General features: G+C 36.7%; 1 protein-coding gene across 1 annotated transcript in view; it reads left to right on the top strand.

The window, feature by feature from the left end:
• The window catches only part of ITGA1 (integrin subunit alpha 1), a 76,927-nt gene that overhangs the window by 28,346 nt on the left and 32,960 nt on the right, over positions 1 to 15,621 (top strand). The window contains exons 7-14 of the mRNA XM_026666485.2: positions 4,161 to 4,309; positions 4,466 to 4,616; positions 5,853 to 6,018; positions 10,316 to 10,389; positions 11,356 to 11,500; positions 13,619 to 13,761; positions 14,976 to 15,119; positions 15,261 to 15,518. Of these exons, the coding sequence (XP_026522270.2) occupies positions 4,161 to 4,309; positions 4,466 to 4,616; positions 5,853 to 6,018; positions 10,316 to 10,389; positions 11,356 to 11,500; positions 13,619 to 13,761; positions 14,976 to 15,119; positions 15,261 to 15,518 (1,230 nt within the window). The remainder of the gene's footprint in view (positions 1 to 4,160; positions 4,310 to 4,465; positions 4,617 to 5,852; positions 6,019 to 10,315; positions 10,390 to 11,355; positions 11,501 to 13,618; positions 13,762 to 14,975; positions 15,120 to 15,260; positions 15,519 to 15,621) is intronic.

Below are 15,621 nucleotides of genomic sequence, written 5' to 3'. Positions count from 1 at the left end.
AAACTAGACATAGTTATATTTCCTTTTGTTTTCTCCTGTCTCATAGCTTTGTTTCTTTGTATGTAGGTATTTTTACATAATATTGCTTACCTTGAAAGAAATAGCATGATGGGAATATAGGGTATGTGTATATGGGAGATAGGACATAGAGAAAGAAAATGTGGTTGAAGAACAATTGAAAGACTATACGGAAATATTTTCAAGTTAGGATTAGTATAGAATGACAAAAAACATTTGTATGGTTACCCAGAATTGTGTCTTAAGATGTCCAGCCATAGAAAACTTTTAAGTAAGTAAGTAACATAAATCAATTTATATAGAGAGAATGCATGTAGGAACTGACTCCACTTAAAAGTGATATATGAGAGAATAAACTATTTGTAGAAAAGTATCAGAGATGAACTGACTGAACTATTGAAAGCTTTCTGAAAAGAAACATCTAAAGTATGAACAGCTGTACATCAACAAATGTGAAACAACACCATGGGACATAGATTGAAAAATTGGTGTATCTTCACATACTTTCAAAATATTACACTCATTTCTTACATAAACAAAGGTTTGCTTAAGATCTTACAATGAAGAATGAAGCCATATATGGTCAGAAAAATGTCAAATGAGCAGAAAAGTTTTCAGAAAAGGCAGAGGAATATGTATGATGAGATAACTAACACAAAATTGTATTGGAGAGAGCATTTAAGGTTTTTAAGAGAGCAGGTCATGTTAGAACTACTGATGATTGTTTTGAAGAATTTTTACAATGAACAAAGTAAGGGCGGAATTAGGAGAAACAGAATAAATAGACAAGGATACACATTGTCCCTGTATCTGTTTAGCTTTTACAATGAATGTATTCAAGAATGCCACTTTCAGAATATATAACAACTGCAATTAAAATTGGAAGTCAAATCAGGAACAGTTTAAAATATGAAGACCACACCATTCTGTTAGACAAAGGTAAAAAGCCTTAGGAAAACTACAAATAGAAAGTTTAAAAAATGGATTAATCTCAAACATTAAGAAGAGAAAGATAAAATGAACCAGCAAGCTTTGTGAATTCACAGTTGAGTTGAAGTATAGGTGAAGTTTTGTCATTTTAGGATCCAGAATAGATAAAAGTAGACAATGTACTGGAGAAGTAAAAAGGGGAGGTTGATCCTTTGAAGGAAGGTAATTGCGTATATAGATGACATCATGAAGACCAAGATTATTTCTGTGATAATAATGATTGGAATATTTAAAGCAATCATTTCCCTTGTGATAATGTATGGCTGTTAATGTTGGATATTGAGAAAGAGGAAGAGGCAGGAACACCCAAAGCAGTTTTTTAGCTTTAATAATAGTATGTGCAAACAATATTGAAACTTCACCCTTTTTTATGTGCTTGCAAAGCATGTGAGACATGTTTAAAAGAGGTGGGGCTTGATCACCTGGTCACATCCATCATTTGGTAGCCAATGATTATTTATGAATACTCTGAGAAATTAAATCTTCAAATTACCGAGTTGGAGAGGTTATTGGTAAGAATACCATGAATTGCAAGAGCAGACAATCAATCAATCATCAATCAATCAACACAATGTATAACATGAGTGGACATGATCATGGAAATGATATACCACATATCACAGTCACAGTTCTTGAATGGCATGCACTTAGACAAGCATGAAGTGCATTAAATAAATGCATTTTATTGGAATGTCCATGGAAGAAATGTAGACTGTCATCAAGGATTGGATTGCCATGCTATCCATTTTTGTAGTTGTAGGTTCAAAAACAGGAAAGCCATAACTTTGTTACAACTTTCCATCTGATAGAACTTTAGAATTTTCAAGAAGCTGACATGATCTTAGTTCTTTCTGTGTGAGTATGGGTGTGCTTATCCTTGTTTCCAGATCAACAGCTAAGAATAGGAACCCTACTTTGGGATGCCATCACTATAAAGCATATGTCCCTACAACCACCTGTCAGCACAAACATTTCAAGAGGAACATTATATGTTGTACAAGCGTGGGAGCAATCTATACAATCTACTCAGAACACAATCTTGTCAAATAGAAGATCAGTAGAATCAGATATACTAAATTGTATCTAGTAAGTTTAAGAACTGAAAACAGAAAGTTGCTGGAACAGACCCGAAGTCCATCCCAATTTCCATAATAATCAACTAGCACCAATTGCAGGAAATCGATAGACAAGGGAAAAGCAACCATGTTTTTCATTATTCTCAGCAATTGGAATTCAGGTGAAAATATATCATCAGAAATTTGAAGAACATTCCTTTTTTTGCTCATTTTTATAAATTCTTTGGCTTTTACTCATTACTGAAACTTTGTAAGTCATTTCTATATAATGTTTATAAGTGGTTTACAAAGTATCAAAAAATGAACAACCAAGATATAGTAAAATACACACTGGACTGGTAGAAAATAGACTCATAGAATTTCACTAATATTCACATCCCGTATTACACGGAATAACCTCCTTCCCAATTTAGGAGAAATATTTTAATAGTTTACATATAAGCATCTCAGTCTCCAAAAGTTTTGTAGAAAGGTCTGGTTTTAATCAGTTTCCTAACTCTTAATGACCCTTACATTCCTCAGTTTAATTGCATCAAAGACAGCCAGTAAACAAAGATGTTTGTAGTAAAAGGAATGAGCTATAAAACAGATTGAAAAGCACATCTGAAAGCTGAAAGATAGAATGATCCAGCTATAAAAGGCTATGACTAGATAGATTGTATTAATGTTCAGTCTTTTAATAGTATGAAAGTTTTAATAATGGATGAATAAGAGGTAAATATGCCAAGTCAGAGTATATTAGCACTCAATGGCTGGACTAAGCAGCATATTCAAAATATCAATGCAGAGCATACATTTAAAATATACTACTGGAACATTGCTTAACTCACATTTAGACCAGAACCTCTCATAAAATTAAGCAGATGAAAATGAAGAAATGGTATTTGGAAAAGACACTATTATTTTGTTACTTATCATCTTTCTTTTATAATGTAAATTGATTAACAATTATAAGAATCCACCTGTTGGCTGTTGCCCCCAAAAAGCAGTGATGCCTATAGACAGGAGGTACTCAAAAATCAATCTGACTATACAGTATTATTACTACAAAGTGGTAGAACAGCTTAATTATAACAGAAAAGATATTCAGGACCTGCTATGCAACAGATCATATCCAAGTTGCAGATCAAGCTGAAGTGAACTAAAAAGCCAACACATTTCCACAATATAATTTTGATTATTTTGATTTCCATCATTTTCAAGGAGAACATTAGGAATCACTTTAAAGTTCTGAACTTCATTGATGGAAAATCAGAGGAACCATAGAATGAAATCAAACACATTGTTAAAGTTGAGTGTGGAAAGAGACTGTCAAAACTAAGAAATAGAAGAAAGCACTGTGTCATTAATATGGAAGGCAATAGGAATTGAAGGACATTTACAGAGGAAGAATCGGTTGGAGGTCCAACCAAGCTATGCAGCAAATCTGTAAAATAGCCAATATATTGAAGGTATCTACCTATTGATATCAAAGAAAGAAGATTTAACAGAGTATGCAGCCTATTGTAGTTTCACTCATTAACAAAATAATTGTCCAATGCAGATTAGAGTCCTACATAGAAATGGTAGATGTTTCGGCTGCTTTAGAAAAGACTGAGCAACCTATATTAAATAATTTGAGAAAGCCATCAACGTGTGATTCATTGCTTTTGGAAAGACCTTCAATTGAATCGATTGATTTTAGCTGTGAAATATTCTGAAGAAAATGGGAATCCCAGAAGATCTTAAATGTTTATAGGTTTCATGTTCTCAGAATCCTGTACAAAGACAATAAGATACAGGTTGGATGGAACATGGTGAAACAGGCTAACTCCAAGTCTGCAAAGGAGTGAGAAGAAGGCTGTATGTGATCTATTTAGATGCTTCAGGTGGCAACAAGAGTCAAGTCTGTGTAATTGAACTCTGTCCAACAGCCTAACACTTATTCTTAGTAAACACATTTCTGGTTTATCATACAAAAGAAAAACAGTGCAGGTGATCTTCTATCTTTAATGGAAAGGTAAATTCTTCACTTGCTGTCTTGTGAGTGATGGCATCATTGTGAAAATTTCATGACCATAAGATTTTGTATTCCAGGTTGGGATCGTTCAATATGGAGAAAATGTAACCCATGAATTTTATCTCAATGCATATTCAACCACAGAAGAAGTGCTTGTAGCAGCAAGCAAAATTCAACAGAGAAAAGGATTTGAGACCATGACAGCTCTTGGCATTGAAACAGCAAGGTAGGTGCCTACAGCCTTATAAACAAGTATCAGCCTACATTAAGGACTATGCTGGTCTTCCACTATGCCGTTTTTTATTTTTCCTACTGATTTTGATACTTACGTTTTGTCCTTGTCTCCAGTCTGAATATTTACAGGTTTTCATTCTCGTTTTAGGAATGAAGCATTTACAGAAGCTCATGGGGCCCGCCCAGGAGTACAAAAAGTCATGGTAGTTGTGACTGATGGAGAATCTCATGACAATTACAGATTACAAAAAGTGATTGAGGATTGTGAAGAAGACAATATACAGAGATTTTCTATTGCTGTAAGTTATGTTTAGTAAAAAAAAACAACCTGTACTTTATATCTAGAAATGATTCTTCCCCTTTCCTTCAATTTGCCTTGAAGAAAGAATTGTTTGTTTGATAAGTTAGTACTCTTCCAATATTAGCTACATGCTATTTTTTTATTCATTACTCATTGGGTCTATATTTTTCTTTAAAGTACATGTTGACTCTAGTAATAGTGTAATAGTGATAGTAATGGTGTGTTCTTCCATATCTCTTTGACTACTGAGGATAAACAATGGAAAATTGTTGCCGCAAGATCACCCAGGTCATTGTTTCACACAATTAATTTTTAATTAGATGTATATCCCACTTTTTCTATACAATAGTAGCTCAAGGTGTGTGTGTGTGTGTGTGTGTGTGTGTGTGTGTGTGTCTTGAATATAGTGTGGACATTCTCCTACTTTCTTCTCTGAGAAGTTGGGCTAAGAGAAAGCAACTGGCCCAAAGTCATACTATGTATTTCCGTGGGTCAGGGTAGATTAGAATCTGAGTCTTCCCAGTCCAAAATCTTAATACTTGCTCATAAAAATAATACTTTTAGATTACTATGTTATAGCTACATATAATTGAGTCAATGTGTTTGTGGAATTGATTTTTCAAATATGGTGATATTCTACCAGACAATAATAATTCCATGTTTAATCTATATAGAACTTTTCATGTATTTTTATGTATTTTTTTTCATAATATGGATGATAGTCAACATACATAGACACTTCCAAAATCCACATTACTTATTTATGAAAATTTTGAGTTTATAATCTTAACACAAAGGCAGCAGATTAGGAAAGGTCATCCTAGATTGTTCTTATGGTGGGAAACTTCTGATTAACACATGCTTGGTCCAGTGGTGGGATTCAAAAATTTTACTACCGGTTCTGTGGGCGTGGCTTGGTGGGCGTGGCAGGGGAAGGATACTGTAAAATCTCCAGTCAGAAGTGGTATTTGCCGGTTCTGCAAACTATTCAAAATTTCTGCTACCGGTTCTCCAAAACTGGTCAGAACCAGCTGAATACCACCTCTGGCTTGGTCCATATCTGAATGCTGTTTGTCTGGGTTAACCATTACCATTGCATTTATTCTAGAGAGGGAAGTCTATGACAGACTTGTTGTCTGTGCCATTTTATATTTCTTACACACTACCAATTGTAAGCTACTAGTAACATGTATTTTTAAAATTGCTTCTTCATTTTTTTCCCCACATGCCACAGATTCTTGGCTCCTATAACAGAGGGAAGCGAAACCCTGAGAAATTGATCGAGGAAATCAAATCCATTGCAAGCAAGCCAACTGAAAAGCATTTCTTTAATGTTTCAAATGAAGTAGCTCTCCTTACAATTGTTGAAGCTCTTGGAGAAAGAATATTTGCCTTGGAAGGTATGTTTCCCCCCCCCCTGCTTCTGGTGTTTTGTTGGTTTTATTAATGTATTGGATTTTTTGTTCGTTGTAAGCAAATAATAATTGCTGCATTAGGACCATTTATAGAATAATCCTAACTCAAAATCCATTGGTTAGAAGAGTTATGATTGGAGTGGAGAAGTACTTTATTACTGGATGTGTTGGGAAGTGTATTTTTGTGTTGGTAATTTTAATTTGCAGCAGCTGTGCACTGTGTGGAATTAGCAAGTTGGCAAAAAAATAAATGATTCTCCTTTTCTCCCAAAATTACAACCTGAAAGTAAGGTCTTGTAGTGAGCCAATGCTAGTCTTCTAGATCAGGGGTCTCCAACCTTGGCCACTTTAAGACTTGTGGATTTTAACTCCCAGAATTCCCCAGCCAGAAAAGCTAGCTGAGGAATTCTGGGAATTAAAGCCCACAAGTCTTAAAGTGGCCAAGGTTGGAGACCCTTGTTCTAGATCACAAATGGATTTTTACCTGGGATGGTCCGTGACAACAGAAAGGGTGATGTTATGTGAGAAAGACCTTGAGAGAAGGGTTGAAGTGCTGCTGCCTGGGGAACAGTCAGATAAGAGAGACAACCCTCATTATAGAAAATGTGATGGGATTGCACAGGGAGGGTTTCTACTAACAGGAAGGATTGTTTAATCTTCTGTGTAAATTAATTTGCAGATTCAAGTCTTGAACTAGTTACTTCTTGTACAGTGTGTGGCTGAAGCATGGCTATTAAATCCTCTAGAGCCAGTGGTAGAATGCTGCCAGGTTCGGGCAAACCGATGGTTGTGATCACTGTCTGGGTCTGTCCACCCACCCCTGCGCTATCCTTTTCATATATAACTAACTTTCTAGCTCATTTCCTCTGCCCACACTGCCCAGCTGAGTTCTGTGCCACGCCTGCTGTATTCACCAGAGCTGTCTGAGTAGATTAGCTGCCTCTTTGAAGCTCCGTTTCAGCCCCAAAGCAGTGTATGCGTGCACTCACAACCAGCGAAACTGTTGTTAACATAAGTGTAGCCCACCTCTGTCTAGGGTTCACACAAATTTGGGGATTCTAGGAGTTGCAATCCTAATCAGGAAGGGTGCTATGTTTGTTCTGACCCAAGCCTTGTTCAAATCAAACAAACACAAAGTATGTATAAAAGCTAACTTTTTTAATGTGGCTCTGTGAATTCTGTGCATTCACAGCCAAGAGTCATTCAAAACTAATTGTCCCAGATAAGTACAAGCCCTTTCAGGGTTGTGAAAGGCTGCCAAGAACAAAAGACCTAATTGCAGATAAATATCCAGAGCCAGAAGTTTCAAAAAACAAACCGGAGTAAGCAGAGCTTCAGCGAGAACTCTGAGCATAAAGAACTACTTTACTTCCTGCAAAGAAGCCAACCCAAAGGCTGGTTTTTATCCCTTACGGGAGGGGCCATCACCTTCCAGCCTTACTCCCGAGTCGCCCATGCTGCTTCAGCTGCTTTTTCCTTTGAGCAGCCCTGCACTGAGCACAGGCTCCCCAGGGTCCTCTTCATCACTGCTGCCAGATTCCACGACCTCCGAAGGCAGCACCCCACTCTCTGATAGTCCTGGCCCCATCCCTGCATCACATGCAGGTCCCTCATCCAAGTCCTTGCTCTCAGAGACCTCAACCGTCCTCACCTGCTGCCGGTGAACCACAACAATGTCCTTTATCTTAAGCTCTGTCCTCGTGCCTTCTCATTGAGAATCACCTGCCTTTCTAACCTCTAAGACGGTGGCATATATGAACCTGGATGATGTCCTTCCGTGCACTCAGTCCATTTTCCTTTCATGCTGCTCTGTGTCACAATTAGGGCCAACCTAATTAGGGCCAACCTAATTAGGGCCAAACTAATGTATATCTCAAATTCAAGTAAAAAAACATGTAACATAAATGCCCTTATCATACCAATTCATAGACGAGAATTGATGGACTGTACCTTCCTCTCTCCTTTTTTCTGGAATCAAAACTTTACAAAACTGAACTGATATCTTTTCATCTGAGATTCTGAATTTGCTGTCATTTAAATTGTGACATGTTCCATATTAGTCAATTTCCTACATTTGGTTGTTCTTAATCCCTTACAATCCCTAGCCATATCCTGTCCTTCATTTATAAACTATCTTGGCAGCAAGGAGATTGCTTCCGTTCTTCTCTGCAGTGCTTAATGCACTACTAACACTTTAAAATGTTAGGCAGCAATCCAAGTAATATGTAAGTGATTATATTCCTCAGCAAGGAAAACATCTGTGTATACTTCCCATTTATACTTATGTCCATCTTTTCTGAATAATTAACTGAAGCTTCTTTAAGAATAACACAACCGTGTGTGCCAGGAAGACAATAAATATAAAACACGCTCATTAAAATATATGAATTGGGATTTTATTACTAATATTAGGTTATGAACCTTATTCAAATGGTACGGTTTTTATGAAAACCATCCTTCTACCTAGAGGCTTCCAATGTTGTAGTTTATCTCAATTAACAGATATATACAGCGTTGCTTCTGTTTTATGCAAAAGTAATCACTCTTTTGTTTGTAAACATGGTCTGCATTCCAAGGAAGTTATATATGCACAAAAGAGAAAACAACACATGTAGCCCCAGTTTTCCTTGCAATTTCTGTACTGTGTGAAGAGAAAAAAAAATGCATGTTTAAATAAACTGTGGCACGATTTTCAAAGCAGTATGAAATAATTACATGGGACTTTCTATAGACTTTGGAGGGGTTGTACTAGTGTTGCGTGATAATAGATGCCCGCTGAAACAGAGTCAGGGAGGGCTATACAAATCCAGTTTAAATTGAGTTTCATGACACCTCTTCCCATGCTACTGCTTTTCCAGATCTGGGGCAGAAGTGATGATGCAGCTAGGAGCAGCTGGGAGAGTGGCTTCCTCTAAGGAGCCACCTGGCAGGGATGATTCCTCAGACATGGAGGATGGCAGCACATCTGGCTGTTGGATAAGAAATGGCCAAACCCGTGGGTGGAGTGAAAAGAGGGATCAGCCTAGAATCTCTATGTAGCCACAAGAGAACTAAGTCCAACCCCTCCCTTGAGCATCATTAACCCTTATCTACTCTAAGCAGATGCTGACCTTTCATTGAAAAGATTCGCCTACATAGGCTTTTGTTAATCAATCAGTTTTATTGAACCTTTACATGTAGACCTGGTCTTTCATGCCTGACACTGGCACACCTACTGGTTGTAGAGCACTCCACCTGTTCCAAATGTTGCACAATGGTTGCTTGTACATTTGCACTCTGTGTGTCAACTTTTTAATGATGCCGTAGCAATGTGTTGCTAGCTGCTTCAAAGAACTTTCTTCCTGCAGGTCTGTTGCCGTATATTTGCCTATTGACAGAAATCATGCCAGACTAAAGCAACTATTTGCATAACTGTCCCAAAGGTGCTTTTTCAAGAGGCAACTGGACTTTGCTTTTGAAGGAGTTTTGCTTCTCATCCAAAAAGGTTCTTCAGCTCGGCCTGGATGGGTGAAAAGAGAAATGTCTTCAAAGAAAAACCAGAAGGTCCAGTTGCCTCTTAAAAGAGCACCTTTGGGAAAACCATGACCTGGATGACTGAGAATCTCCATATGTATCTGCATAACTCTTAAATATACTCTGTGAATTACCAAGGAGGTTCCGCCTTTTCCTTTTTCCTGCATACCAAAGATTCCAAGTTTTGCTGTATTTTTGCTCTCTGAGAAACGGCCCTTCCTCCTGCTATTCCTCCTAGAGATATAATTATATGATATTTTTACACACACTGCATTTTTCACATTCCAGTAATTGAATTTAATTGGAATGCTTTGAAAGGAATGTTGAACCAAAGCACGAATCTACTCCTTGAGAATCTTAATTTCTAAAAGAAGCCAGAGGTAGAATTAAAATTATAATGATACAAATGTTTCAAAGTTAATTCAGAGAATTTCAAGGATGGTAAAACTTGTTACATATTGCAACAAGTGAAAAGTTGGGTGTAAATTTGTACTTTTCAGATTAATTAAATGTTTTAACTACTGTAACCAGTGAGCATATGGAAAATTGTGGCCTCAAAACTAGATGTGACCCTAGCCATCTCTATGGTAACTATGAACTCAAGATGCCACACTGACTTCTCCAGAAAGATATCTAAATATTTAATTCATTAGTCAGCCTGGACATTCTTAACCCTAAATTTAGTCTTTTCTTGTTTCCAATTTTTTACACTTATTTTTAGCATTTTCAACCAACTATGCTAAAACAATAAATATTTCCTGTTTTATAGCTACCAATGATCAACAGGCAGCTTCTTTTGAAATGGAAATGTCTCAAGTTGGCTTCAGTGCCCATTATTCTCAGGTAAAGTGATTAGATTCAATTAGAAGGAAAAGAAACTAGGCATATTATACTTTCTCCACAGAGAGAAATGTTACAATAAGTTTTGCTAATCAATTAAAAAATAATCTTTGTGAACTGCAAGAACTTTTGACTTATTTATTGGAAGTACCTTGCTCTTTCTGATCGGCTGGGTTTTGCTTTTTTGTTGTTGTTGACAAAGATACAGGAGTGGGTTGCCATTTGGTCCATGGATTGTGAAGAGTCAGACACAACTTAGCAACTGAACAACAGCAATGATAAAAACATGTTCCTATGGAATTTATTGGATATCACAGCAACAGGACTATTCAATATGCAGGCATAAGAAACTGGGGCTGTCAGGATGACTCTTGCTGATTTGAAATTGCAATCAAACTTTGATTCCATATATTAGGATTCATTTGAACAGAATGCATGAAACAGGATAACATCTGAGATGCTAACCTAATCTAGCATAGATGAGATACAACAGGGAGATAATTATTCATCTTAGATTCAGAATTGTGAATTCTCTATCATTGGAGATTTTCAAGGTGAACGATTTGTCCAGAATGGTATAAGATCTATTGCATGAGCAAAGGGTTGAAACCTTTGAAGACCATATTCTATGCTTTATGCTCACTTATCAGATTAAATTAACACAGCAAATCTGTTCAGTGATGTCTCATATTTACCAAAAAAAATATTGAGGGATATCTATTTAAAGATGCTGATTATGAAACCACTAAATATCTGGAACAAATACATGCTGGTGTACCAATTTTGAATTGTATTTTCTTTCTTCTGTTTTGTTATGCTTATACAGCAAAAGCTGATACATGACTGAATTGCTCTACATTGTCCACCCATAAGCTGGTTGCCCAGCATAGTCCCCTTTTTTGGTTTATTCCACAGGATAAATCTCCAAGAATATAGTAACGCAATGATTTCTCTGCTATGTTTGTAAAGGATTGGATCATGCTTGGAGCAGTTGGGGCATATGACTGGAATGGGACTGTTGTCATGCTAAAGGACAGCAATTTTGTAATACCAACAAGTAATGCATTTGATGATAGCTTTTCAGAAAAAAATGAAAGTCTTGCAGCATACTTAGGTGAGCAAAATTGACTGCTGATTGTTGTACTCTTATAATAATGTATGCCAGTCCAAAGTGTTTTAATCAAGGGTGGCTTTCTTTCCCAACCAGATATCAATGGTTGTATTGTACATTAGATCCAGAGAATGGAAGATCTTCTACTAGAAGTCACATTCTTCTTTTTACTTTTATGAATCAAATTAAATTCAGGAAATCATATTTAAAAATTAAATTCAAGATGCCTCCTAAAACTCTGGCCATTTCAGTACAACAGTAATACTGTACTTTGGATATGTTATAGGGCAGTGGTGGCTAACCTTTTTGGGTTCCTGTGCCAAAAATTGTGTGCACACTTGTGCATGCCAGCACCTAGAAGGCAATGCACGCGCCCCCTCCGCCCCCTATGCATGTGAATGAAATCCCTCCATGCCCCCCCCCACGGTGCCCCCTTACCTGCACTGCACCTCCCAGCTGATTTTTGGCCCCTTTGAGGCCTTTTTCAGCCTCCCAGAGGCTTGAGGAAAACTTCTGCAGCCTTTGCAGGCCAAAAAATGGGTCTGTTTCATCATTTCCAGTATTTCCAGAAATGCAAAAAGTGACAAAATGTGCCTATTTTTTGGCCTGCAAAGGCTTTTTTCTTCAACTCTCTGGGAGGCCAAAAAAGGCCTCAAACAGGCCAAAAATCAGCTGTGAGGTGTGCGCATGTGCAGTGAGGTAAGTTTGCCTATGGCTCGTGTGCCGGCACAAATGGCTCTGCGTGCCACCTGTGGCACGTGTGTCATAGGTTCGCCATCACGTTTATAGGGAATCTATGCCAGTAGATGAACTTCTTTTGACTTTAGAAAGGTTCACTTTCCAGATTAATTCTTCCTAAAACAAGCCACCCTAATGTATTGCCTTTACATACTCTCTCTCTCTCTCTCTCTTTCTCTCTCTCCCTTTCCTCTCCTCTCCTCTCTCTCTCTCTCTCTCTCTGTGTGTGTGTCTCTGTCCCTGTCTGTTTCTCTCTGTCTCTCTCTCTTTCTCTCTCTCTCTGCATGTTGTATATGTGCATGTGTACGTATTGCAAGGAAGCTGAATGAATTATTTGTGCCTGTATTATTCTCCGCCATGCAGATACCATGTTTAATTTGGAGGAAGAAAATCAGAGTTAATGTCTGCCCTTTGGAATAAACCAGATCAGAAAATGAATGCCACTGGAAGACTACAATTATATATATTGAGATAGACTATAATAACAACAAGCCCTATTGTGCTTTACCTCTCCTCCCTTTTATATCTCAGTGAACCATGGAGCAGCCTGTCCGGGTCTCTTCAAATACAATCTCCTTTCCCAGAATTTAAAGAATGGTTCAGCTCTCTTTGTTTATGTGACAGTATTTGCCTATTTTCTTCAGGGTCACCCCTCGGATTCTCTGTCCCAAATAATAAAAAGATATGAAGTCTTAATTTTTCCCCACAAATTGAGAGCAAACAAATCATTGACTTTACATGTTATTCAGCTAGGAGTTCTTAAATAATATAAATGTGAAATTACTGGTGTGTTCAGTTAATGAATGGTCTTATAAACACAAAAAGCATACACAACAACCTGATTCCAGGAGATGCTATTTCAGAGAACAGAGACAACTGAAACTCTTTTTTTAGAGAATAGACACAAGTTATTGGGAACAGGTAAATTTTCCTATGATCAGATTCTGAATCAGACAATTAAAATGTGGATAATATAACTTTCTGGAATCTGAATTTCAACTCTCAGCTGGCTTTGAATGAAATCTGGAAGCTGATATTCTTATATTTGGAGGGCACTCATATTAGGGAAAGTTGGCATAACAGGAATTCTTAAATAGACATCCTTGAGAAACCCAGAAATACCTGTTCTTTATAAGCTGGTGGAAACTATTTCTACTGATAGGCACACACACACACACACACAAAAAAAAAAAAAAACAGGAGACATTTTGCTAAAGAAGAATCAATATTGTTTCTGACAAACCCTTTCAGATTTTGTGGGGTAGAATGGGGTTTCAAAAAAGGTTGAGCACATAGGCAATTTACTCTAAGACAAATGTATGTGTGTAAAGCAAAAATAGCTATTAAATGCTATAAGTATAATGAGTGCTTATCCTTCCTTAGGTTATACAGTCAATTCAGCTTCTGCATCTGGAGATCTGCTATACATTGCAGGGCAACCTCGTTATAATCACACCGGTCAAGTTATCATATATAAAATGAAGGATACTGAAGTAGAAATACTCCAGAAATTAAGTGGTGAACAGGTAATTATGTATTATGACACTAATCCACTGTCTAGTCTTTCACTAGGGGTAAAAAATCAATAAGCATCTCCTTATTTAACAACATTTATAATAATAAAGTTATGTGCACTGCATATTTACTCCATAAAAGAAATACAAGTAAGGACTTCATTCAAAACCATTACACCAATTGTCAATGACTGTATATCTGTTTTAACAATTACTAATATACAGTACATGCTTTGAGTTTCTTTATAGGAAAATTGGGAAATTTTAGTTCATCTTCATTCTTAAAGAGACAGAATTTATTTGCACTTTCTAATTAGCTTTTTATGAAGTAATTTCTCCATTCAAAATATCCATATTAAAAATGTCTATACAAGAAAAGTTTCACATAGCAAAACTTGCATGCACAACTAAATATAATTATCTAGCAGCAACTTGAAAACACAACAAATTACAGAATATCATGTTTGAAGGAAGGCATTTTTATGTAAGAGAAGCAGCACTCAAACAAGAATATGTACAGACTGAACCTATGCACTTATGTGACTTATGAATTATGCTTTTGTATCCCTCTTAATATTCTGATTTTAGCAACAGCCAACCTCTGCTTGGGTGTTAAAATAGAAGTATCCACCCAGCTTAGTTTCTTTGTATTATCAAGCATGTACTTCCTGCAGCAAAATAACTCTATGTCTGTAATAATTCTTAGTGTTCTAAGTTATATTTTTCAATCTCAAAGCAAGGGCTTTAGACTAGTTTATCTATTCCTCACTCCCAATTCACATTCATATATTTTCCAATATTAAGTTATACACAAACCATGCAAAGTTATGAATTATATTACCTAGCAAAGTGGGGGACAGAAGGATTATGTAATGCAGACTTTTCTTTCCTTGGTGGCAACTTGTTGGTTTTTTTCCTCAATCAGATATAAGTTCACTTTCTTTTTTTTCCCCTTGTACATCTAACCACACATGTGCACACAAAAATTGTGCGAAACTAAGTTGCCATTGAAAAAAAGAAATGGTTTAAATTTGATTGTTTAATTCTTACCCAATCTTAATCCAAATGAAATCATTAGTTTTTTCAGTGGTGGGGAAAATCACACAAAAAATATTTATCATTTTCAGACTCATGATACTATGATGTTTGAGGACCTGTGGTTTACCTAATACCCATGTTGTTATACATTAACATGTATCAATGGTGTGCTATTTTTTAAATCACAGATTGGATCGTATTATGGAAGTGTTATTACAACAATTGATATTGACAAGGATACGTATACAGATCTTCTTTTGGTGGGAGCACCGATGTACATGGGGACCGAGAAAGAAGAACAAGGCAAGGTGTACATTTATTCTTTAAACAAGGTAATGATTCTTTTTAAAAAATCATATGGATTGGGGATCCAAGTGACAGTCTAACATCAATTGATTGCATGTCTAGGCAATCAAAAGGACTTGTAATAAAAATCAGATGGGTCTTTTTGATCATTATTTCTTCTTTAACAGAAAACCTTTGAATATCAGATGACACTTGAGCCTGTAAAACAGACCTGCTGTTTGGTACACAAAGAGAAAGATTGCACAAACCACAACAAAAATGAACCATGCGGAGCTCGTTTTGGAACATCAATTGCTGCCGTAAAGGATCTCAATCTTGATGGTTTTAATGATATAGTCATAGGTGCTCCTCTAGAAGATGATCATCGAGGGGCTGTGTATGTTTATCATGGAAATGAGAAGAGTATAAAGAAAGAATATGCCCAGGTAGGGCTCAAGCTCAATGGCCTCATTCCAAAACCAAGAGTAGTTTAATTATGGCATTCTAAGCCTCTGGGAACTCTTCCATTTTGCAGAAAGGAACAAGTAG

This window comes from Notechis scutatus, chromosome 2 (genome assembly GCF_049901735.1).
Source record: "Notechis scutatus isolate UNSWTSFEM ecotype Mainland chromosome 2, rNotScu1.2, whole genome shotgun sequence".
Classification (NCBI taxonomy): Eukaryota; Metazoa; Chordata; class Lepidosauria; order Squamata; family Elapidae; genus Notechis; species Notechis scutatus.
This window is presented reverse-complemented; position numbering and strand designations above follow the sequence as displayed.